The 24,362-nt window shown below is 43.0% G+C and overlaps 1 protein-coding gene across 1 annotated transcript in view; it reads left to right on the forward strand.

The window, feature by feature from the left end:
* Positions 1-24,362, forward strand: part of ANO2 (anoctamin 2) — a 317,511-nt gene that overhangs the window by 228,304 nt on the left and 64,845 nt on the right. The window contains exons 15-16 of the mRNA XM_063099698.1: positions 14,299-14,373; positions 23,540-23,735. Of these exons, the coding sequence (XP_062955768.1) occupies positions 14,299-14,373; positions 23,540-23,735 (271 nt within the window). The remainder of the gene's footprint in view (positions 1-14,298; positions 14,374-23,539; positions 23,736-24,362) is intronic.

Genomic DNA, 24,362 nt, shown 5'->3' on the forward strand with positions numbered 1-24,362 from the left:
GACCAGTGGAGGGGAGTGACCATCTTTAAAGGTGTAACTTGCAACCAAACCCATTACTTCTCAGAGGCATGATCACCCCTGTGCCCTCCACTTTGTGCAGATGTAACTCAGTTCAGGGAAAGAACCGAGGTGAAGGGTCTGTGGAGGAGGACACTGAGCTGCAAGGGGGTGGATCAGTGGTTGGCTCAAACGTCAAATCATTATCTGCTAAGGGAAGAAAACCCCAAAAAACTTGCAAAGGGACAGAAGTCCTGGTTCTGGTCCTCAGTCAGGTTAGGGTGTAAAGCAACTTTTCTCAAGCTGTCATGGAACTGGGCACTTTGCTGCCAAAGAAGTTCTGTGGTCAAATAAGTCTGTGACTGCTAGATTCAACTCGAACATTAGAGGACTTCTCAGAGCCTTTACTGTGAATTGGCACATTAAATTTCCTAAAACAGAGAGAAAGCTTATGTGTATGGTACATCTGTTAGTACCTAGAAAATCCAGTTTGCTGAAAAACACAGTATGGGGAATGCAGAATAAAAATAATATAGGGTTGAAATTATTCAGATCTGGATTAAAATCCCAGCTCAGCTACTTCCTGTGTACTAATATAACTCTGGTCAAGTAACTAGCCTTCTTGGGTCTTAATTTCCTCATGTATAAAATGAGACTAACAGTTTTTATCTCATAAAGTTATTGTGAGGAATAAATGAGATCAGATACGTAAAGAGCACTAAAAAGTGCCTGCCACATGATAAGCACCCAATAAACCACAGATGGATGCACGGATGGATGGATGGGTGGAACAATTGATATTGGAGCACTACCTTAGCTAGGCAGAGTCGTTATTCTGGGGAACACCCAGACCACCAAGCATGAGTTTGTGTGTGTGCACACACGTGCATGTGCAGATGTGTTTACGAGTGCATGCAAACACTCATGCATGAATTTTCCTGAATCTTTTCCAGAGACATAAAAGTTAGGAGCTCTTCCACTGTGCTTGCATAATATCCTGGCCTTGCCTGCATCACAGTTGCTCCACTGCACTATACCTGTTTAATTACCCCTCTGCCCTCTCCTGACTCTGAGAGTCCTGGAGCACAGGCCACAGCGATCCCTGGAACACAGTAGATGCTTCTAAAATCATTGTAAAATGACTTGGTGCCTCTTCTCAATTGCCTGGGCGGGTAGGACGACTGCACCAGTGGCCTCTGCGAGGCCTGACCTGACCAGCCTGTGAGTGCATCTTAACCCCTCTTTAGGGTCAGAACGAATTGCCCTGAGCTCAGCACTCACTGGGGAGCAGGAGGGGAACGGTGACAAGGTTTGTGGGTGAGGTAGGGTGAGATGAGTCCCGACAGCTGCAGCAGCACAGAGGTTTCTGCAGTCAGCGTTGCAGGGGAGGGTTTTGCACTCCTGGGCTCCTGCTCCAGGTCCTTCCCTTCCTTGCCACATGTGATGGTGGGCTGTCACACACAGAAGCTGCTGTGGGTTGGGGTTGGATTTGTGGAGTCTGCCTGAGCCTCCCTCCCATGCTGGGACCTACACATACTATTATACGCAGTAGTCCTCTGTGTGTGGAGCCTCATCCTGGGCCCCGTGTGGGTGTTAGCAAGAAAGGAAACTGGGCAGACTCTACCTGCATATTCACACACAGAGCAAGCATCCTCTCTGTTCTTCCTCCGTTCCTTCCTCTTTCTGGATTTTTCTCGGTCTCTTTGGCTCACTTTCCTCTCTGTACCAGTTTGCATGTGTACACAAACTTCAGGACCATGCTCACCTGAAACTGAACATGCCAAGGGCCTAGACTTCTGCCTCTGTGCTGTGGCTCTGTCAAGGCTACCCTCTGCCCAGCAGGACAGAGCACCAAACCCAAAGAAAAGGTATGAATGTCTGGGCGTGATCTTACTCGCCTGCAATCCGTGCAGGAAAGAGGGATTCCTTTTATGGATTATTTTGCTTATTAATTTCAGAACTGGTTACTGAGCAGTAGGTGTTATAGTAGCTCGGGGTGTGTCAATGGGAAGCGCCAGGGCCCAGCTCTGAAATCATTATGAGAGGAAACCTGTTCCCATGTTTGGAGATGATCCAGGAAGTGCTTCCCCATGTTTTACCCAGCTTTCCTCATCAGGGCACGCCTCGTTTGTTCTGTTCCCCCTTGTTTTTAATGAAGAAGAAGAGAAAATGACCACTATTCTCTATTAGTTAACAAACTCTGAAACCAAACCAACAAACAAACATTGCCTCCTAGGGGAGCTCAGCGTTACCAGATGCCAGGATGAAGGCTAATTGCAGTGTCTTTTTGCCAGTTTAGTATTGCTGCCAGTTGCTGAAAATTGTTTCTTTTGTCGTCCTAGTTAAAAGCAAATGCTATTGTAGATGTATGTCGTCTGCACCCTGGTGTAACAGTGACGACTCAGTGCGTGGGCTGAGGCCAGGACTGATGCAGCTGATGAACAATGAGCCATGTTCTTTTACTTTCCTGGCCAGAGCACACAGTGTTGGCAGGCCTCATTATTCCTTCACACGTGAAATCAATTCCGAAGGGCACAGCCTTTAAGTAAAAAGTACGAACACATTTCAAAATGTCATTTTTTCACACCGAGAAGGCTGCTTACCTCTGCTTTTGAGTGGAGGTCAGCAACTGTCTTTAAAGGCGTAAGATCTAAAGGTGCCTGTTAAAGTACTTTGTGCATAGTGGGGAATTTTAAAACCTGATAAATTCGCAAAATGTGAGGTAACTGCATAAATTAAGTAGAATAATCAGATGCTCTCTAGGTCTTCTCTGGCATGTCAAGCAAATGGTTTGAAAATCGGGCCATGCTTTGGCTGCTGGCCCCCCCCTCCCAGCGCTTGCTCTTCTTACTGCATGAGCTGCTGTGACCTGAAGTTTGTCCCTGGACTCGAGGGTGACCAGCATCTGCTCCAGCCCTGTAATCAGCTTGAGGGTGGAGGCAGGCGGGGAGGGGCCTAGACAGGAGGCTGTTGGCACGCTGGCCATGCCGGTGGTGCAGCTGACCCGGCGGACTCTGCATGGATGCTCCGTGCGTGCATAAGGGAATTGTCTCCTCGCTTGTTTCCACCCTGTGAGCTCCTGGGAGAATCTGCTCACAGAGAGACAAGCACAGGAACATGGGCCCTAGAGCAAGACCAGCAAAGAAGGGTGAGCAATTCCCAAAGTGGACTAGTCTTCAGTGTTGCCTGTGGTCCTTTCCTCAAACCCCAAGATTCTGAGCTGACAGATCTGGGACAGGGCCAGGAATTGGTATATTTTTAAAAGCCCCCTCAGAGATTTCGATGATTAGCTAATGTGGGATCAGTGACATTGCCCTGGGAGTCCCATTCCAACCTCAGCCCTATAGAGTGGCCACCTATGTCCTTTGTAGTGTCTACTGGGTGCTGAGCCCAACTCTCTTCTTTCCATTTTCCAAGGGGCACAACCTGCTTTTCCAGTCCCCTAACCCACCCCAGCACATTAAGGTGTGGACACCCCTTAAAGCGCCATCATGGTACGGAGGGGAGTAGATACAGATGAGGCTGCAGAGCCACTGATTTTCCTCCATATTTCTCTAGTGGGAAAACTAATTATAGGAACAGGAATAGTGAGCATGAAGAAAACAAGAATAAGAGGATTTCATGAGGAACTTCAAGTCTGTAAGCAAACGTTCTGCAGATTGGTTTTCCACTCTGTGGGCTAGAACATAAGGAAAAGAATCCAGGTGAAGCTGGAGGTCTGCAGACTAGATAAGTACTGTGTGACCGAAAGGGACAAGGAACACCAGGAGGAGGCGCTGACAGGTGCCGCTGCAGGACGGCTGCTGCAGAGGTCTGCGGAGTGGGCACAGGACGGCTCAGGACCAGCTTGCCTTGGAACAGGCAAGGTGTCTCTCGCTGGCTGGAATGCTGCATTGCACAGGAGCTGCTCTTATCGGCACATGCCTCTGGGACATGCAGTTGGCGATTTTTCTTAAAGTGCTGAAAGGTCCCCATGAGCCGTCTGCATTCTGCCCTTTGGTTCCTCCATGTGTGAGAGACTGGCCCTGCTGTGGAAGCTGAGGCAGAGGCACAACATTGCCGTGTGGGCTCTTCCTGGTTAAGAGCAGATTTGACCCACCTAGAGACTGATACTCAAGCCCAGCCTTATGCGCATTAAGCACCAAAGATGAGCGTGGCTGCTGTCTCTACCCTGCTGTCCACGCGCTGAGTCATCGTGGCCGGGATGATCTGAGTCCTGCAGCTGTGCTGAGCATGACTTGGAGGTCCCTGCCCTTGTGGAGCACATGTTTTCCTAATGTAGACAGATGAGAGATGAATAAACAAGATAACTTTAGATAGTGGTAAGTGTTGTGACAGAGAACAGAAGGGCCGGGACAGCAACTAGGCGGATGGGAAAGCCCTCTCTGGAGGAGTGACGCTAGAACGGAGAGATGTGGAGGAGGTGAGGGCTCCTGCGAGGTCTTGATGCGGAAGCGACCTTGGCATGCTCCAGGACAGGAAGGAGGCCAGCGTGGCTGCCATGGGGCAAGGAGAGGGTCACACGGGGGGCTGTGAAATCTTTTTTTTTTTTTTTCCTTCCTGACCCCCTTCTTGTTTGCTGGAGGTGCTGGGGTAGATGATGATGGTGAAGCTGCCGGTGATGATAACTGTACGTGGCTTCCTGCCCTTTGTAGACTTCCCCAAAGACAGAGGACCACAGCCTGCTTCCTTTGAAGCCCGAACACAGTTCCATCTCATGCACAGTGCTTATTAATCACTTAGCATTTATCATCTTTGTTCTTTTTTTTTTTTAGGGTTTGAAGTAATCTGCATGGGCTTAACATTGGTATAACCGAGCTTCTCTTCTCTACAGCCCTGCTTTAAGTAAATTCAGAAAATAAAATCTGGATTAAAAACCTAGGGGTATCTGTAGATACTACCCCCTCAGAGAGGTAGAGTATATCTCCCCACCCCTTATATGTGGGCTCATAATGACTTCCTTCTTTTTTTTTTTTTTTTAAAGATGACTGGTAAGGGGATCTCAACCCTTGACTTGGTGTTGTCAGCACCACGCTCTCCCAGTGAGCAACCGGCCATCCCTATATGGGATCCGAACCCGTGGCCTTGGTGTTATCAGCACCACACTCTCCCGAGTGAGCCACGGGCTGGCCCATGACTTCCTTCTAAAGAGTAAAGTATGGAAAGGGGAAAAAGAGAAACTTTAAAACAGAGAAATCTGACAACTACTACCTTCCAGGGGATCAAGGTAAAGATCACCGGCAGTGGATCATATTAGACCCCATACCCTTGATGTGATGTGATAAAAATGGCCCTTTACTTCTGTCATCTTCCTCTCCCAAACCCCATAACTTCAGTCTTGTCGTAAGAAAAACTTCAGACAAGCTCATATTGAGGGACATTCTCAAAACGGTTGGCCAGTACACCTCAAAACTGACAAGGTTGTCCACAAGAAAAGTCTGAGAAATATCACAGTCTAGAGGAGCCTAAGGGGACATGATGGCTAAATATAATGTGGTATCTTGTAGGGGACCCTGGAATAGAAAATGGACATTAGGCAAAAACTAAGAAAATATAAAGTATGAACTTTAGTTAATGATAATGTACAATATTGGTTCATTGATTGTGAAAAATGTGCTGTACCTTAAGGAAAACTAGGTGTAGGGTACATAGGAACTCTCTGTATTATCTTGGAAGCTTTTTTTGTAAAAATAAAACTATTCTAAAATTTATTTAAAGAAAGAAAATAGAGGAGGGAGCTATCATATGTTATTGAAGGAAATGCAAAACGATACAGACACTGGAAAACAGTCTGGCAATTTCTTATAAAGTTGAACATTCACTTACCCCATGACACAGCAATGCCACTACTTGTTATTTACTCAAGTGACATGAAAACCTATGTTCACACCAAAACCAGTACACAAATGTGGAATATACTAAAAAGCATATGTACTTCACAGGGCCTGGTTTTCCAAAGCCTTGCAGTTTCAAATATTGACCTTGCGGAGGACTGGAAATTTCCCTCAGGCTATAAGTCTCTGTTGCAAGATAAGAATTGTGGCACAGCATGTTGCTGGCTCAAAGACAGACTAGTTACTGATTGTTATGTAAAGATACTGAGAATTGCTATAGGAAGGAATGTTTGCTAAGGTCAAACTGTTGTTGATAGGACCACTTAATTGCCTCAATGGAATATCATCTGGCTTGTTTCACTGAAGGTTACCAGCCTATATTGTTAAACTATAACTCCACCTATGTCTCTTCCTGTAACTTCCTGGTCTGGAAAATAAATGCAGGAAGAGAACCCCAATTCAGCATTAATTTCCCAAGGAAGGAATGCCTCTCTCTTGAGGGTTCCAGGAGATTAACCACTTCAGGGCTTCTCACTGCTCAGTAGAGATGGGCTTTGAGTAATCCTTTGTGTCTCCGTCACCCAGGAGAAGTGGGGTGACAAATCCATGGGGGGTGAAACAACGCAAAGCAACAAAATGGTGCCCCGTGTGAGGACGTTCTCCATGGATCGGAGACTGACCTGCCAAATATTAGAGAGGAATAGGACATCCGATGACTTATCCCTAATAAGGGAGTCCCTAATAAGAGAGAGGAAACACATCTCAGTAAGAGAATCACAGGTGGCTTTAGATTAGCGATTGCACGCCTGCGGCGGGTCAAAGTTAGGCTTTTTCAACCCAGGAGATATTTTTTCATTTTCTTTACTTTTAAAATATGGATTATTCGTTAACGAAAGGCGAGACTGAACATACATTACAACTCCAATGTCTCCTTAAAGCAGCAGGCTGTAAGTAACTGAATGGCAGCTTGTAAAATTGTTAGTGGATATTAAACAACCATGTCCTTGATACCTCAAGGAAGGGAGACTTAAAATAAAAATGTGAGAACAAATTGGTTACTGGTTAATTGTGCAATGGGTCTCGTTAAGGCTTCCCACCTAACAACTAGGAATCTATGTCAAGTCGCTCTGAGACCTACCCAAGACCTTAACAAAGAACTAAGACGTGTTTATGTCACCAAAAAAGGATAAAACTTAATCTTTGCCAGTGACTAAGGAAACTTTAAATTGGACCATCTAAAGTAAAGGAAGTTAATATTTCTTTACAGTGTTGGTATTGTTTGAGCATGCTTTTCTTATCTGCACAATTCTTCTCTCCTGTCTTAAAAGCAGTGGTTCTTTACTTAACTGCATGTGCTACTCTTTTTCTCTGAAGACTCTGGAGGTTTATGAAGAAAAGCAGCCATGGTGCTAACCAGACCCCTGTTGGCTCTACTGCTCTTCTCTTAAAAACCTCAAGAGTCAAATGGTTTCATCTCTGATTGGTGGCTCAGCTCTTGAGCTCAGTAACTCATTTTAGAAACAAAAACTAACCTAAAATCTACCTGTTTAACTAGATGGTCTCCAATTTTCTGGCATCCACCTGGTTATCTTTAACAGTCTTCTAAATTCTCTTCTAGTCTCATCTATATATTTCTTCACAAAATTCTATTGGTAGAATTCTATGCTATCTTCTTAAAGGAAGAAAATCTCTGCATCTTCTTGAAAAGGCTTGCATACTTTGCTTTACAATGAAAACTTGTTATCTTGCTTTCTTTAAGGCAGGGTGAGGCCTCACCAATAAGTCTTTTGGAAAAAACACAATCTGACTGTCCTTTTTACTAGTGAGCTTTATTTACATCTTAAACAAAACTTATAAGATACTTGTTTGTTCTTGTTGTTTATGTTTGCATATATGTGTGCGTAAGCTGTATGTTATGTCTATATGTTCATGTCTGTTTATGTAATTGTTTTATGTACAAGGTACCAGATTGGCTTATAATTAATGTGTGCTCATTAAATAAATAAGTATACTTTTCAAATTCACGTGACTTAAACCTTCTAAAGTTTTGATAAATATATTTTCAAAATTTGATTCAAACCTTTCACCTAAATTTGTCTCTAGGTCACTATGTCTCTTTGTTATTTCAGCTCTGCCTCCTGGCCATGCTGGGAGAAGCAATATCTTTTAGACATACATAGTGGATACTGCCCTCTGCCTCTCTGGATTCCACATGGCTCCAAACGCCACTTGGAAACCCGGGACCCAAAATGGCTAGTGAAAAGAAACTTACGCCAAATATCGCATAAGTCTTAGTTAGCATTAACTGATAAGGGTATAAATCTAATACACCAAGTTTTTGGCTGGGAAACCATAAATATGTATTTGGTAAGTTTAGCTAAAATTCAAACTGGGCTTTGTGTAATTTGTTCTGACAAACAGACGCCTATTTACTAACCTGAATGTATAAAAATGTTCTTATCAACACACATTGCTGACTGGGTTTACTAGTCAAACAGGATTACTAAAGGTCTTGTCACTTAACTGCTCTTAATACAAAATTGTAAAAGGTTTTCTTTGTCCCTTAGATAACTGGTTTAAAAAACTTATTTCATGATAAGTTCTTGTGCTCTCTGCCTTTAAAACCCTTTGTCACTTTGGTTTTATTTTTTGTAGTAATGTGATTTTATTTAACTAAATGTTTTAAGCTTTTTGTTATTTGACACAGCTTTCCAACACTAAATTCTGAAACTTTAAAATAACTTTGAGGAATTTCAAGGGCCCTGGAGTTTCTCAAAAGATATATAAAAATGTATCAAAACTAATTGGCTTATTTAATAAATTAAACTATATAGAAAAGCATTGTCAGTACTGAAGGTGTTATGCATATGTCTTCCAAAGTCTTGTAAGGTTCTCAAATATCTGTGTCTTGATATAAATGCTACAGGTCATAATCTTGGTTTAATTATAATTTTAAAATGTTATGTCTTCAAATATTTCATAAAAAAATTCTGATAGGTACAGTTTCCTGACAAACTTTGAGTTCATAGCTTTAAACTAAAGTTCCAAAATTCTAATAAAAGAACTGATGGGTTTGTGAAATTGTTCACAAAGGTCAAAACAACCAAAGTTAATTGGTAAATTAATTTTAAAAAAGCATTATGGGTTTTTACAATTTCCTTATTTTAAAACACTGCTGGTTCTAATGTTTTCCAAATGTGAGAAAACTCTCCCTCTCTCTTCAGCTATCTATAACTAACAACAGTTTGGTAAAATGTCATTTAAAACAGAGATAAAAGCATTTGTTTTCTCCCTATTTAATCCCGCCCAAATTTAATAACTTTAAGTATCCTTATGATTATTATGGCAATGTGGCTATTTTTGTAAGTTCAATAAAAATTAACTCTCTCTTTATAACAGGATATGATTTAAAAACCTTGGATATAAGATAGCATGTCTCATTTCCATGTTGTTGACCCCTTTTTTATGTTGCCAAAAATTTGGCCTCGTGCTGCTTCATCCTGCTGTTCATCTTTCCCCCCAACATGGGACAAACAAATCTTCACCTGGGAAACAGCATTCCCAGCAACGTGGGACAGATCACTGAAAAGAAAGTGAGCCGAGATGCTTCTTTCTGTCTTCACCTGGGAAAGAGCCTTCCCAACACCGAGAGATTTATGCAAAGAAAAGTAAGGCCTTGTCAATCTAGATATTGATCACCAATGCTTTCATGAGGAATGCCTTGATCATAAAGGAGGAAATAACGTCTTCTCTACAAAAGCATTTCTCTAAATTTTCCTGGCCTTACAGAGGGTGTTTGTAACTTGGATGAGACATCCTATTGTTAAGCAAAAGACTTATAATTAATCAAAAATTTAACAAAAGACTAGATGCTTTGGAAACAGTATGTCTTAGACAGTTTTAACATTAACAAACTCCCTGAACTCAGAATCAACTATTTTATGGACCATTCTGGAGTTTCAACAATTGCTAATTACACCCAATTCACAGCACCTTGGAGTGATGCTGCTGCTGCCCTGAAAGACAATGACATCACCAGTCCTCACCTAAAGTAAATTAAAAGGACTTGCCACGCTAATAGATACTAACTTGGCTTTAACAAAATGCTTTTTGTCTTAACTATGCCAAAAGTTTTTGCTTTTCCTTTTAAATAAATAAAATCGGGGAGATGTGTAATATATTAAAAAGCGTATGTACTTCACAGGGCCTGGTTTTCCAAAGCCTTGCAGTTTCAAATATTGACCTTGCGGAGTATTGGAAATTTCCCTCAGGCTATAAGTCTCTGTTGCAAGATAAGGATTGTGGCACAGCAGGCTGCTGGCTCAAAAACAGACTAGTTACTGATTGTTATGTAAAGATACTGAGAATTGCTATAGGAAGGAATGTTTGCTAAGATCAAACTGTTGTTGATTAGACCACTTAATTGCTTTACTGGAACGTCATCTGTCTTGTTTCACTGAAAGTTACCAGCCTATATTGTTAAACTATAACCCCACTTCTGTTCTCTTCCTGTAACTTCCTGGTCTGGAAAATAAATGCAGGAAGAGAACCCCAATTCAGTGTTAATTTCCCAAGGAAGGAATGCCTCTCTCTGGAGGGTTCCAGGAGCTTAACCACTTCAGGGCCTCTCACTGCTCAGTAGAGATGGGCTTTGAGTAATCCTTTGCGTCTCCGTCACCCAGGGGAAGTGGGGTGACAAATCCATGGGGGGCGGAACAAGGCAACGCAACACACAGATACCTATAATGGCTTTATATTCACAATTGCCAAAATTTGGAAACAATGCAAACATCCCTCAACTTTTGATGGATAAATGAACTGTGGTACATCCATACAATGAAATACTATTCAGCAATAAAAAGGAACAAACTACTGATACATGCAACAGCACAGGTGAACCTCAAATGCCCTTTGCCATGTCAAAGAAGTCAGACTCAAAAGGCTACATACTGTTTGAATCCACTTATGTGACATTTTGGAAAAGGCAATATTCGAGGGATATAAAGACCTTGCCGGGTTCTGGGGTTTGGAGAAAGAGATAGATTACAAAGGAACATGGGGAGAATATTGGGAAGTGGTGGAATTGTTCTATATCTTGATTGTGACTATGGTTACATGGCTGTATGTTTATCTAAACTCGCAGAACTACGCACTTATGAAGGTACATTTTACTATATGTAAATTATACCTTAATTTAAAAAAACCAACCAACCAAACCAAAAACCTCAGAGATGATTGCCACTTTTAAAAATTACTCTCCAAGGTATTTGTTTAAATGGTATTCTCACCTATTATTGCCTTTTCAGTGATTTCATTTCCAAAGGTTCAGTTTGGCAAAAGGGCACTTGTGTGGTTTTCTATCACTGTCTTACTCACTGTTCAGAGACTTAGAACTGGGAGCCATAGTCCAGACGCACAGACACAGACAGCAGACAAAAAAACAAGTACAGACCACAGCTAGGCTCACGTCTTAACAATGGTGACATTAGCTAAGTGCTTCATAATTACCTGCTTTTGATGTAATTATGAAGCTGATTAGACCTTACTTTTATATGACACCCTACCGTTTGTTTACAAAGCTCTCTCACATGCAGTCATTCACATGATTCACACAGTACCTCTGCCGCTTAGGTGGAACACGCGTTGTCATCTCTATTTGAAAAGGAGAGGGGGTTGCTAAGAGTTGTCACTTACCTCAGTGTGCCTGCACTCTCTTGGCCCTCTCCATAGGTTGGCTAATTAAAAACACATGGTAATTCTATGTGATAGATACAATTACTTTATATATTTACAGATGTGGAATATAATTAATTTTCAGATAAGGAGACTGAGGTTCTGGGAATTTTCCAAGGTCATTTGCCTAGTAAGTGTTAGAGACAAGAGTTCAGAACTTAGATGTTCTGGTTCCAAGTCTACTTTCTCTTTCTACTGTCTTGCATGCTGGTTAGGTAACTTTTATGCAGACTGTGCTTATTAATGGTGTTTTACCATGAATCTTCAATCTTTAATGTACTAGTGAGTGGAGAGTTTTAAATGGCTTCCGTTCTTAGGGCCAGATTATTTATAAGCAGAGACTACTTAACTTACTGTCATCTGTTCTAGTAACTTTGGGAGCTTGGAAGACAGTCTGTACTCTTTTAGTTTCTCTCAGCTTCTTGTGTTTGGACGGTATTTGAATGCATGAGAGCTGTGTGTGTGCTGGGAGCTATGACTTCCAGAAAAAAGAGCTCATCAAAGTAAACACGAGAAGGGGTTGTTTTTCAACAAACACGAAAACATCTACATCGAAATGAGTATTTTTCTCTAAGGTAGTTGCTTTGAGAGGACATCCAATTCAATTGCTCTTTAGTGATGTCCCCTTTTTGTGCCAAATAGTAATGCCACCTTCCTAGTCAGTTTCGGCTCCGAATTTTTTCCCTTGTTTCCTTGATGGTCTCCGAGTACTTTCTGGGCAGGGCTGATCCGTCTGCTCACGGTGTCCTCAGTGCTGAGCACAGAACATCGAAGGGCCTCGTACCATGTTTGTTGAGTGGAACCGAAACAAGATTCATTCCCCAAAACCTTAACCTCGATTAGGGAGGCCTCCGGAGGAGCCCCTCCGTCCCCCACCCTGTATGTCTGTTGAGAACCCCTGTGGAGTGTTGTCATCTGCTGGTCCTTCTTCAGTTTTCCTTATCAACATCTTAAAAGAAAATAGCTTAAAGGGAACAGTAGTGTATGAGCGAAACCGAGTTAATATTGAAGGAAAGTGAAAGAGATTCTACTCCCTCTTGACGTTTGGCCTAATTTAGAAGAATGTGAGTGAGTCTTGTTCCAATCGCACGAGAGATGGGTTACGTTCTCCCGTCTATTCAGAGTGGTCGCAGCCTGAAGTTACCTTGTTCTCGGGATGTGGTGGAAAGTCTGTGGGCCGTGGGTCTAGAGATCTGATTCTAGCACTGAGTCTATGAAACCTGAGCAGATTGCTTGCTTATATCACCTGCAAATTAAAGTGCTGTTGCTAACTGACTCCAGCCTTAAACTCATTTCCACCAGCCTGTGTTAAGCAGCTCAACTCTGTGCTCAGTTCCAGACATGCAATGGGAATTGTCATTCCCAAGAGAACCCTCACTCCCAAACTAGGTGGATCTTAGACCTTGTGGTGTGTGGATGTCATCTGTGTTTCATTAGCCTGTGAGCCTCTGGGGGCAGTGATCATATCCACGTGCTTCTGTCTCCCCACCATGCCTGGCACTAGGTCTACACACCGTGGGCAGACAAAGGATTTTAGAAAGAAGTCTTTTAGACCAAGAATGTCCTTAGCATACAGTACAAGCATTCAAAGGCTAGATGGCACTGTTGCTAGAGCCAAATCAGGTGTGTTCTGAAATATCAGTGGTGAGGAGGGAAGGGAAATTGGGCAGGGACCTTGGAGCACGCACTTGCTGAGTGTGGTTATGCTCATGGCACAGGTGCGGGGGGCCTCCTGCCTTATGGGCACAGACTGCTTTGACATTTTCTAGGCACCTTCACACACGTGGCTTCAGACTGGTCTTCACAACATCCTTGTGTAGTAAGTAGGACAGCTGTATCGATTCTAATCATACAGAACTGCAGCTCAGAGAAATCAAGTGCCTGGACTAAAATTGTACAGCAATTAATCAGCAGAGCTTTTGTCATCATACCTGTTGTCATCTTCCTCCAAATGAGGGTCCTCAGAGAATGTTGAAGGAGGACTGTGGTCAGTGATGTGGACATCCCAGGAGAGTGGCCTGGGTGAACTGGACCCTGTCTGAGGGGAAAAAGGTAGGGTTCTCAGCCAAACTGACTGAATGGATAAGTTTACCATGTGCCTCAAAATGTCTGCACTCGTGACAAGGGGAGAGCACAGTCATTGTGGAGCAAACCAATGAAACCACATACAGGCCTCTGAAGGACAAAAATTATGGATAGTTTGTACAATTATTAGCATCTAAGGTCAGTGGTAGATGTTTATTTATAGGATGATCTATTTTTAGGATGCTGCCCCATTGTCGGGTTGTATCTGTCATTTGTCCATTGCTTTATCATGTTCACATGTTTCTCATTAAAACAGAACGAATAAACAAGACTGTCCCGTGCAATAGGCAGTGCAGGTGTCACTACTGCACCCATTGCACAGATGAAGAAATCAAGGGTCAGAAATGTTAAGAGACACGTCCAAGATCACACAGCTGTTAAGTGGTTGAACTAGAACTTCAGCCCAGTGTGAGGCTGAAATCAAATCTTGTCTTCTTTTCACTGTAGTTTTTCCAGACTATCTCAGCTCATCTAGAATTTACAAAATTAGGAGGGCTGTTGTTGATAAAGAGGGTAAGGCATCAGTGACTAGAAAAATATCTGCATAGTGATGAATGATCATCTATATGCAAATTTATGCAAGTTGAGAGCAAATTAATATCTGTAATTTGCGTCTTCTGATTGTGTTTACTCTCCTGTTTCTTTCTAGGATGATGAAGATAAACTGACCTGGAAAGATCGTTTCCCAGGTTACTTGATGAACTTTGCCTCCATCTTGTTCATGGTAATTTCCTTGAGGGACCACCTGCCTATGACTGTTGGCATGTAGATCCTATTACATGAGAGCTGTGGGTATTTTATTCTGTTATGCTGTGCAAATAATGAGGGGCCAGTAAAGATGAAACCATTGTCCTATATAGAGAGAGGGGCAGGATCTTATCTGATAGTGAGGCCACTGACCACACAGGCTTGCAGCTGGAACTTCTAGGGAGTGAGCTGTGAGATGGTGCCTTCCTCACTGGGACAGACTGAGAACCTGAGAAGTAATCCAGGTAAGATGGCTGTAGAATTGCAACAGTCTGTTCAGGCTGTGGGGTGGCTCTCTCTGATGGCTGGTGGGGGAGAACAATCTGGAAGCCAGAGGAATCAGCCAAGTTGGGCTCTGCAACTCTGATTCTTCAGCTTCGCTATAGTCTCTGTGTTTATTTCCGTGGATTCTACCTTACAGTTTGGTAGAGACTTTTTGCAAGTCCCAGATGGTCTCAGCTGTGTCAGGAAAAGCAGAGAGGAGTCTGTGATTCATTTGAGTCCGATCAATACAGTGGTAGCAGGTTGTTCTTGGATCCAGCATGGGTAAGACGGCAGTAACTGAAGTGAGAAGACCTTGGGGAAGGTGAAAATCAGAGGACTGAGTGAGGGTCACTAACACATCTGTCCCTCTGGATGGGGAGATTTCTTGTAGTATTAAAGACTGGAGGTTCGGTTTTACAAAGGAGAATGTGTACTTACAGCTCAGAATATTTCTAAGCTGGACAACATAGTTGCAAGGTGGGATAGAGATTACTTATTGCCAAAATTGGGACTGAAATCATCATAATTTTCTGGAGCTGCTGGCCAGAGGTAATTCTGACTGTGGCCTGAGGTTACTATTGCCATCATGACCATCGAGGACAGGAACCATGTCCTAGTCTCAGAAATTTAAAAAGTGAAGGAAGCTTAGACAACATCTAATTTAACTTCTCGTTTTGCAGATGAAGTAGAGTTGATGGGTGTTTTGCCAAAGCTTACAAGTCTAAATTTGTTTTCTTCTCATTGCTTAACAAGTGCAAGGCATGTAGAGTTTATTCAAGAATATGTGGTGAGTTGCAGTGTGTTAAGCCGAAATGATATAAAGTTTAATTTAGCACTTCAAAGTCTCTCACAATATGCATATTGTTGTTGAAGAGTTTATTCATTCATTCAAGGAATATTTAATGAGTGCAATTATGTGATTGATTATTCTTAGGCACTGGGGATACAGCAGAAAACAAAACAAATTAATCCCTCTCTCAAAGAGTTTATAGACAGTAAATGAGGAAATAAGTAAAATAGACTTCCATCTCCAGTATTGGTGGGTTAGGATATTTTTAGCATCCTATTTTGCTGAAATTTACAAAAAAATTTGAAAAATATATTTTTCAATCTTCTTAAGGCCTGAGGACTGACAGCATAATAAGTAATATTAGGTTAAAATCTAAAGGAAAATTGGAACCAAGGAAACAAACACCTGGACACTAAACCTGCTTTTACCTTTTCTTCTGCTTTTACCATTTCTCCACCTAGGCAAACTTAGTCTTTGATTTTGGTGGTTTTATGGCAGCAAGGAGGGTACAAATCAGGGACTATGTCTGGCTCAAAGTGAGGAGTTTAACAGGAAGTCTTCACCAAATTAAATTGGAGCTCCAAAGGGCTATACTCTCAGAATAAAGGTACAAGAGAAGTAAACCCATCCCCTCCCCACTCACAGGACTACAGAGAAAATTGTTATGGCTCTAAGTAGAACAGAGAGAAAAAGAGAAACAAAACCCTGTGTCTGAAAAGTGGCCATTGGCAATCCACATTGTGAATTTATAGCCTGGATCATCACCTGAGAGGACCAGAGAGCCTGGCGCCTGTGTGAACGTGGTCCAAGCCTAGGACTGCTCCCAGGTGTCTGGCAGAAGCAAAATAAGCTCTCTCTGTAGGAAAGCATATTTATGCTAGGTCTCAAAGAATCCCCCGAAAGAATTTTTCAAAGGCAGTGAAGAGAACACAGTAAAAAATGACCAATTACACAAGTAGTTAGAGCACCATGAGAAAGAACCAGTGGGAATAGACAGCAAAGACTAAAAATATTAAAAATATCAGTCACAGATTAAAATACTAAGCTTAAATATATCTGTAGGGATAGGAAACTATTTAAAAAATTACCTAGCAGATTTGAAAACTAACCAATAAATCTTCTAGAAATGAAGATATATGTATAACCATGGATAAATTTAACAACAAATTAGACACAGCTGAAGAGAGAATATGTGAACTGTTATATAGGCTAGAAGAAATTATCAATAATGTAGCATAGGAAGACAAAAGATGAGAAAGATGGAAGAAAGATGAAGAGAGATGGAAGTAGAGTGAGAAGAATTAACATTTATTTAATTGCACTACTGGAAGAACAGAAAAGAGAATAGTTAATAAATGAGAAATAATGACTGGTGGTTTCCTAGTCTGCTGCAGAACACTAATCCACAGATTGAAAAATCCACATGAAAGCCAAGCAGAAAAAATAATTTTAAAAATCTACATCTAGATTCATCACAGAGAAATTATAGGATATATAAAACATTAGAAGAATCTCAAAAGTAGCAAGAAATCAAAAGACAAATTACTTTCAGTGGGGAGACACGTAGCTTGACTGTTGATTTCTCAGAGCACATTGGAAGTCAGAATAGAGTGAAATCCTATCTCCATGTGCTGAAAAGAAAACAATTTCTAACCTAGAATTCTATACCCAAGAAAAATCTGTAGAAATGAGGATAAAATAAAGATATTTATAGACAAACAAAAACTGAGAGCTTGCTAGCAACTGAATCTCTCACTAAAGGAAATTCTAAGAATGTACCTCAGACATGATCCCATATGGAAGACCATAGTTTTAGGAAGGAATGAAGAGCTATTTAAGTGGTAAATTTATGGGAAAACCTATATGAACCTTGACTGAGAAAATTATCATGCTAGTGTCTCATGGGGTTTAAAAAAAGGTAGAATTAAAATATAAAAAAGGGGAACAATAATGTTCTTAGGTCTTTATATTGTCCCCTTGATGAGCTGATTGTACAATTTGTGTGGAAGCCCCAAAGCCAAGAATAGTCAAAACACTCTTGCAGAAGGGATATGTTGCTCTATCAAATATAAACTTATTTTAAAGCTATAATAAGTAAGCTAGTGTAATATTGTTGAGGAAAGAGATTAACTAGACCGATGGAACAAAATAGAAAACCAAGAATCAGATCCATGCAAGTGGCATGTAAGTGGGAAAAAGATGAACTTCTCAGTAAGTGCTTCTGGGACAGTTGGGTATCAATACAGAAGAAAATAAAAGTGGAACTTCACACCTTTCAAAAACATCAACACTAGGTGTGTTTTAAAGATCAGATATGAAAGGTAAAATAATAAAGTTTTTAAAGATATAGGGAAAAATATCTTCATGGCTTTGGGGTAGGCAAGAATTTCTTAAACAAGGTACAAGAAGCACAACCATAATAAAATGTTGGTAATTTTATATTAACATTAAGGATTTAAGTTCATAAAAAGATCGATAAAGACATGAGAAGCAAGTCATCAAAGTTGGAGAATATATTTGCAACAACTGTGACTCACAAAGAATGAATCTCAAAATATGCAAAGAATTACAAACCGGTAGAATAAGATAGACCCTCCAATAAAAAATGGAACAAAGACCTGAACAGATGCTTCACAAAAGAAGAAATTCAAATGGCCAATAAACCTGTGAAAGAGTACCCAATCTCATCAGTAATCATGGAAATTCTAATCTAAACCACAGTGCAATACCATATATACCCAACAGATAGGCTGTAACTAAACAGTCTGTCAATAACAAGTGTTGGAAAAGATATGGATCAAAAGAAACTCTTATACTTTGCTGGTGGGAGTGTAAGTTGAAAAAAAAAAACTGCCTTGGAAATAGTTTGGCATTATCTAGTAAAACTGAAAATATGTCTACCCTATTTATATGCCCTAGAGAAACCGATGTGCCCGCACAACAAAATACATGCACAAGAATGTCTGCGGAAACACTGTTAATAACAGTCCCAAACTGGAAGCAATCCAAATGCCTATCACCACTAGAATGAATATCTTGAGGCATATTTATATAATTAAATACTACATAGTCATGGAAATGAGCAAATTACTAGCTATACACAGCAACGTGACTGGAAAAAAACTAAGACAAGGGAATATATGCAGTTTGATCTACTCATATAAAGTTCTGAAAGAGGCAACACTAAGGTACATTGTTTAAGAAGTCATGCCCAAGTGAGAAAACTATGGAAATAAGCAAGGAAATCAGCACAGTGGTTCCAGGTGAAGCAGGAGCAGGGGTGGGAGATGGGTGTGTACATGGAGAAGGTCACTTGGGGGTGCTGGCACTGCTGACCTGGGTGCTACTGGTGTTTGCCTTATTTGTTAAACTGTGTGTGTGCATGAGTGTGTGTGTGTGTGTGTGTGTGTGCATGCATGTAAGATGAATTTTTTCTTTATGTTCACAATAAAATTTAAAAAATCCACAAAATGCATATATTAAATAGGTTGGTCAGGGGAGTCCTCATTAAGAAGATGGCATTTTAGCAAGAATCTGTAGGAGGTGATGGAGCCAGCCACATGGGTATTCTGGGGGACACTGTGGGCAGAGGGAAAGACCCTGAGGTGGGTGGTTCCTGGTATATAGAGGGAAGCAAGCAGCAGCTACAGTGTGGCTAGATCTGAGCACCCTGGGGGCAGGGAGACAGGCAGGAGGGGATGCAGTCAGAGAGGCAGTGGGAGCCCTACAGGTAGGGCCCTATGGACCACAGGAATGGCGTGGGCTTACTCTGTGGGCAGTGAGAACCCCAGAAGGAGGCTTTGCAGAGGAGCCACGTGATCTGACATACTTCTCAAAAGGGTCGTTCTGGCTGCTGTGGGGAGAAAGTGCTGGTTGGAAGCAAGGGTGGGAAGCGGCAGCGCAAGGAGGAAACTATTGTGGTCGTATAAGAAATGTGGCAGCCTGGGCCAGGGTGACAGTGAAAAGTGGCTGTGCCACCCACGCATCTCCCGCCTGACTCTCCCCTGTTCACTCTGCCACCAACCTGGGCCTGACCATCCAGATGCTCTCCTCTTGGTCCTTGCTGAAAGGCCACCTTCTCACCTGTGCCTTTCCTGACCACCCTATATTAAATTGCAGCCTATCCCTGTGCCTTGTTGTGCCTTATTTGTCTCCACAGTGTTTATCCCACCAGAGATACTACATATTCTGCATATTTTTTAGCTTATTGTTATCCTTCTCCACTAGAAGATCAGCTCCATGAGGGCAACTCCCCAAGGGCAGTAATTTCTGTCAATTGTTCACTGCTGCCCATGTATCCCTGCCATGTGTTTTTCACCTGCTGCGTCCTGTGAGTGGCACATAGGAGCTGCTTGAACACATGCTATGAACGACTGAATGGGTAAACAGATGAGGTGGATGCCTGGACAGCTTGCTATGTCAACGACAAAGGTGTCAGTGTGTGTGTGTGGTTTTACTCAAGCTACAGCTGTGTGCCATGCACGTCCTAGACTCGTCCCTGCCCACTGAGCCAGCAGAGGCTGCATCTCCTTTGTGCATTTCTGCTTGTTCCTCCTCCCTTTTCTGGAAAGTTCTTTCTCCTCCTTATTCTTTCCTCCAAGCTTTTCCCATGGGGAACTGTCCCAAACTTTTTCCGTTGAGTTTTCTCTGACAATTCCTTGCTTGCTGCTCAAAGCAATCAGAAGCTCCTGAGCAGAGGCCTATGATTTTGTCCAGCTGCTGCTAGGCTTATCTTCGTTGTGCACATGCAGTGGTTTTGTCAATGTCATTTCAGAATGCAAGTCCTGGAGGGTGGGGACCAGGCTGTCTCGCTTTCCTGTCTCTTTCACAATGTTGAGGACTCTGGACTCTGTAGATTGGCTTGCACTGCAAATTGGTTATGCATGCCCTGGAAGTAAAGCAACAGGGACCATAATGATGTGACCATGCATAGGGCAGCTAGATCACCTAGAACTGAGGATCAGCAAATCTTTACCAAACCAGCTCCGCACATGAGGCACGACTGTGACATGGCACAAGGCACAGGATGTGGCACAAGACTCATCCCCTTTTGGCCTAGTTGGGGTAGACCACACATGGAATCTCTCCAGTGCAGTGGTTTGCACAATAAGTGGTCAGAAAATCTTTATTGAACTTAATAAACAAAATCAATAATGCAGCCATGAGTGGTGGAAATAGTGGTAGATTTAATGCCGCAAGACTTGGGTTCTAATGTCAGAATGGGATTGTAGACTTTGGAATCATAGAGCAGTGTTCAAATCTTGGATCGTCATTAAATCTTATTGATATAAGGCATATCTTGCTGGGTTGTTATAAGGATTAGTGCTAGTGAAGATGCACTGAACAACGACACTGAGAAGGCACAAATAGATCCCCTGTTGATGGTGATGTCATTATCACCATTAGCATCTCAGCTCTGCTGTGTACTCTCCAGACCTTGCACTAATCATGTTGTTGGCTCTTGGGCCTCTGTTTCCTTATGTAAGACCAAACGCTGCATGTGGATGGTCCCTCAATGCTAAAATTCTTTAATTCCTACTGTGATCTAGGAGACTAGGGTTGTAGTCCATGCCTTGTGGCCCTGAGCAAATCAGTTCACTTTTCCACTCCTGTTTCCTTGTCTGAAAAGTGGGCATGGGGCTGGGTTGGTGCTTTTCGAGCTTCTGTAGCTTCAAAACTCTGTGACTCTTGACATAGTGTGGGAAACATGAGAGGAGAGGTTCAGAGGCTGATTTCTATAGGGGGATAGAAAATCAAGACCAGAGAGGGTAAGACTGCAAGGAACAGAATCAGAGGGCTGGGGAGGGGCATGTGAGAGGCGGCTCCAGGGAGGGAGGTGGGTAGGAAGGAGGGCTTTCCTAAATGAGTGGAGCAGGGCTTCTCCAACGTGAACAGGAATCTTGTTAAAATGCAGACCCCACGTCAGCAGGTCTGGAGTCGTGCTTGAGATTCTGAGTTAAGTCAAGCTCCCAGCTGGTGCAGTGAGCCCATGGACCACTCTTTGAGTACCAAGTGTTCTTCCTGCCCCAGTTTAGCAGCGGGGCCTCTTAGAGAGGGACACAAGCTGATCTCCTCCCCACAAGTTCCTCCATGCCCCTCTGCCAAGACCCTAAAGCTGAGGATGTTTTTGCCATTATTTATTCCCCCCCGGTCCTTCCCCCACCCTCAACCCCAAATACACACACACACACACACACACACACACACACACACACACACACACACACACACACACACACACACTCTCTCTCTCTCTCTCTCTCTCTCTCTCTCTCTCTCTCCCTCTCTCCCCCCCTCTCCCCTCAATGCCCTGGCCTCCCCCACCTCATCAACACTTCCATCACTGGTCTTCACTGCAAACGTGATTTTTGGGGAAAAGACTCTCACACTGCATTTTCCAGGCCCTTACTGTCTGGCGGTGACGATCCCAGAGGAGGAGGAAGTGAAAACGTGTACATTGTTGGAGAGGGTGACGTCACGTCCAGTTTCCCACTGACGTGATAGTCAGCCACTTCGGTACTGGAAGCTGGTGTATCTGCTGCTCCCACCCGCAGCCTGCATCTGGATAGGGGCCTCCCACGGGGTGTTTTTCCCATCTAACCTCTCCTCCAGCCTCACGCATGCACACACACACATGCACACCCTCCCTCCATGCAGAGAATACCACCTTCCTGCCTTTCTTACCAAGAGCTTCTTTTTCACACCAATTACTAATGTTTACAAAGCACAGTGGGCTCACCCCAGGCTTCAGCACCCCTGGGCATCTGTCTGAGGTCTGAGGACGCCCATACCTTGACACATCTGCAACCCACTGTTAATACACAGGAGTGTCATTCACAGTGCTTGCAAAGCCTTGCCCATGCCAGAGCCCCTCTGGCCCTCCCCTCCAGAATGTATAGTCCAGCACAGTTTATATTTTCAGGGGAACCTTCCACCTGCCCTTTTCTCTCTCCACTTTTTCTATTTAGCCCTCCATAGCCAGCGCCCCTGTGTCCTTCCCCGCGCCCCCCAGAGGAAATATGACCTGAACAGCCTCCTTCGCAGAAAGTGTCCTAAGAAAGAAGACTTCACTTGACTGAAGGAAATTAGAATTTGCTCTGAGCAGGGCATGCACCTCGCAGTGGCCTCTCCCCCCCTGCCCCCTCTAAGTGGCTTAATTGGGGCACTTTCTTTTCAAAACAGCCTTGTCCTTGAACATGATCCTTCCTTGGTTGCAATGGAGAGTGGGGTCATAGGAAAGGAGTGGGGCTATTGGGCAGGTCTAGGTCTAGGAGAGCCCCTTATTATTTTTAGGTTATAGAAAGAGGAAATGGGGGGATCCTTAGAGGTCAAGTGGCCAGTAAACCTCCTTTGGGAACACAGCAGCAAGAGACTTTTGCACTAAGTGAGAACTCTCAGTTCTTCATTTCAAGTTGCTTGGTAGAGAAATCTTACAATAAATTTTTGTTCATCCTGAGGACTGAAAGTCCGAAAATCTCACTTCTGATTTATCTTCCTGTTTTCCCTTTTGGGCAACCTTCCTGCCCCCACCCACTGAGCTGTAACTCACTCCTTCTCAACTTCAACACATTCAATGGCTCCCTATTTCCTCTTATGGAAAGTCCAGTTCAAATTCTACTTCCTCCTCAAAGTATTCCCTGACCACCCAGATCTGTGTGCTCCCCTTTACTATGAGTTTCTTCAGCAACTATACTCTTCGTTGAGCCCTTAATATACTATCCAGTATTATTTACTGTGCCTTTAGGGGAGTTCATCTTATCTCCATAGTAGATTGAAAGCTCCCTGATAAAGAAATCACAACATGCATGTTGTACACGCCACAGTGTCCAGCGTTTTCATCCTTATATTTTTTTTTGTGTTACAGACCATTTCAATCTGATAAAAAACTAATGACACTCTCCCCATGGCAAATGCACCTACACTTAGAATTCTGAATAAGAGTTCAGAGGGTTTGCAGTTCCCTTTTTGCCCAACAAGGAATACTAGATTAATAACATCTGATGTAGCAAATAGTATTGTTGGCTGAGCAAACAGTAGGTGCTCAATGATTGCCCACTGACGTGTGCTTCTCTCTGTTTTCCCTGAGCAGATTGCCCTGACGTTCTCGATTGTCTTTGGGGTGATTGTGTATCGGATCACAACTGCAGCTGCTCTGTCTCTCAACAAGGCCACACGCTCCAATGTCCGGGTGACAGTGACGGCGACGGCGGTCATCATCAACCTCGTGGTCATCCTCATCCTGGACGAGATCTACGGCGCCGTGGCCCAGTGGCTCACCAAAATCGGTACTGTGTCACCGAATCCTGTGTTGGTCCTAGGGCCCCCGAACATGGTCAATTCAATGTGTGCAAGGTTTTTGGTGGTGATGAAAATGCAAAAACAGGGCCAGGAACAGGTTGCTTTCATACAGCGCCATTTAATCGGAGGAATGAGGAAGTACAGTGTTTGTGTACTTGTAGGGCCTGACAAATGGCTTCCCCTAAAGGCAGGAATCCTTCCTGCAACATTCTTGATCAACAGTCCTCTGGCCTGTGTTGATTGCCTCATGTGACAGGGACTCACTATCCCCTAAAGATAATCCACGGGGTCTATTCTTTGTAGCCTGACCTAGAAGCAAGGCAGATCCAACACTTCCTGTTAAAAATTAGAGTTTTGGCTCGCCTCATTTTCCCAGCAGCATTTATACACTTGAGAAAAGCCTCTTGACACTTGAGCCCAAGAGGGTCTTATCTATCCCCGCATCATCAGAGGCCCCAGAAAATCTGCACATTCCCCGTGCACTGAGCAGACTTCAAAGAGGCAGATCAGACTTCCCAGGCTTTAGGCTAGTGAGAAAAAAATGCAGTGACCTCAGTATTCAAATGTGTCATCTGAGCCTCAGCCTGCTGTTGCCTGAGCAGCACGCTGTGGGG

Source organism: Cynocephalus volans, chromosome 1 (genome assembly GCF_027409185.1).
Source record: "Cynocephalus volans isolate mCynVol1 chromosome 1, mCynVol1.pri, whole genome shotgun sequence".
Classification (NCBI taxonomy): domain Eukaryota; kingdom Metazoa; phylum Chordata; class Mammalia; order Dermoptera; family Cynocephalidae; genus Cynocephalus; species Cynocephalus volans.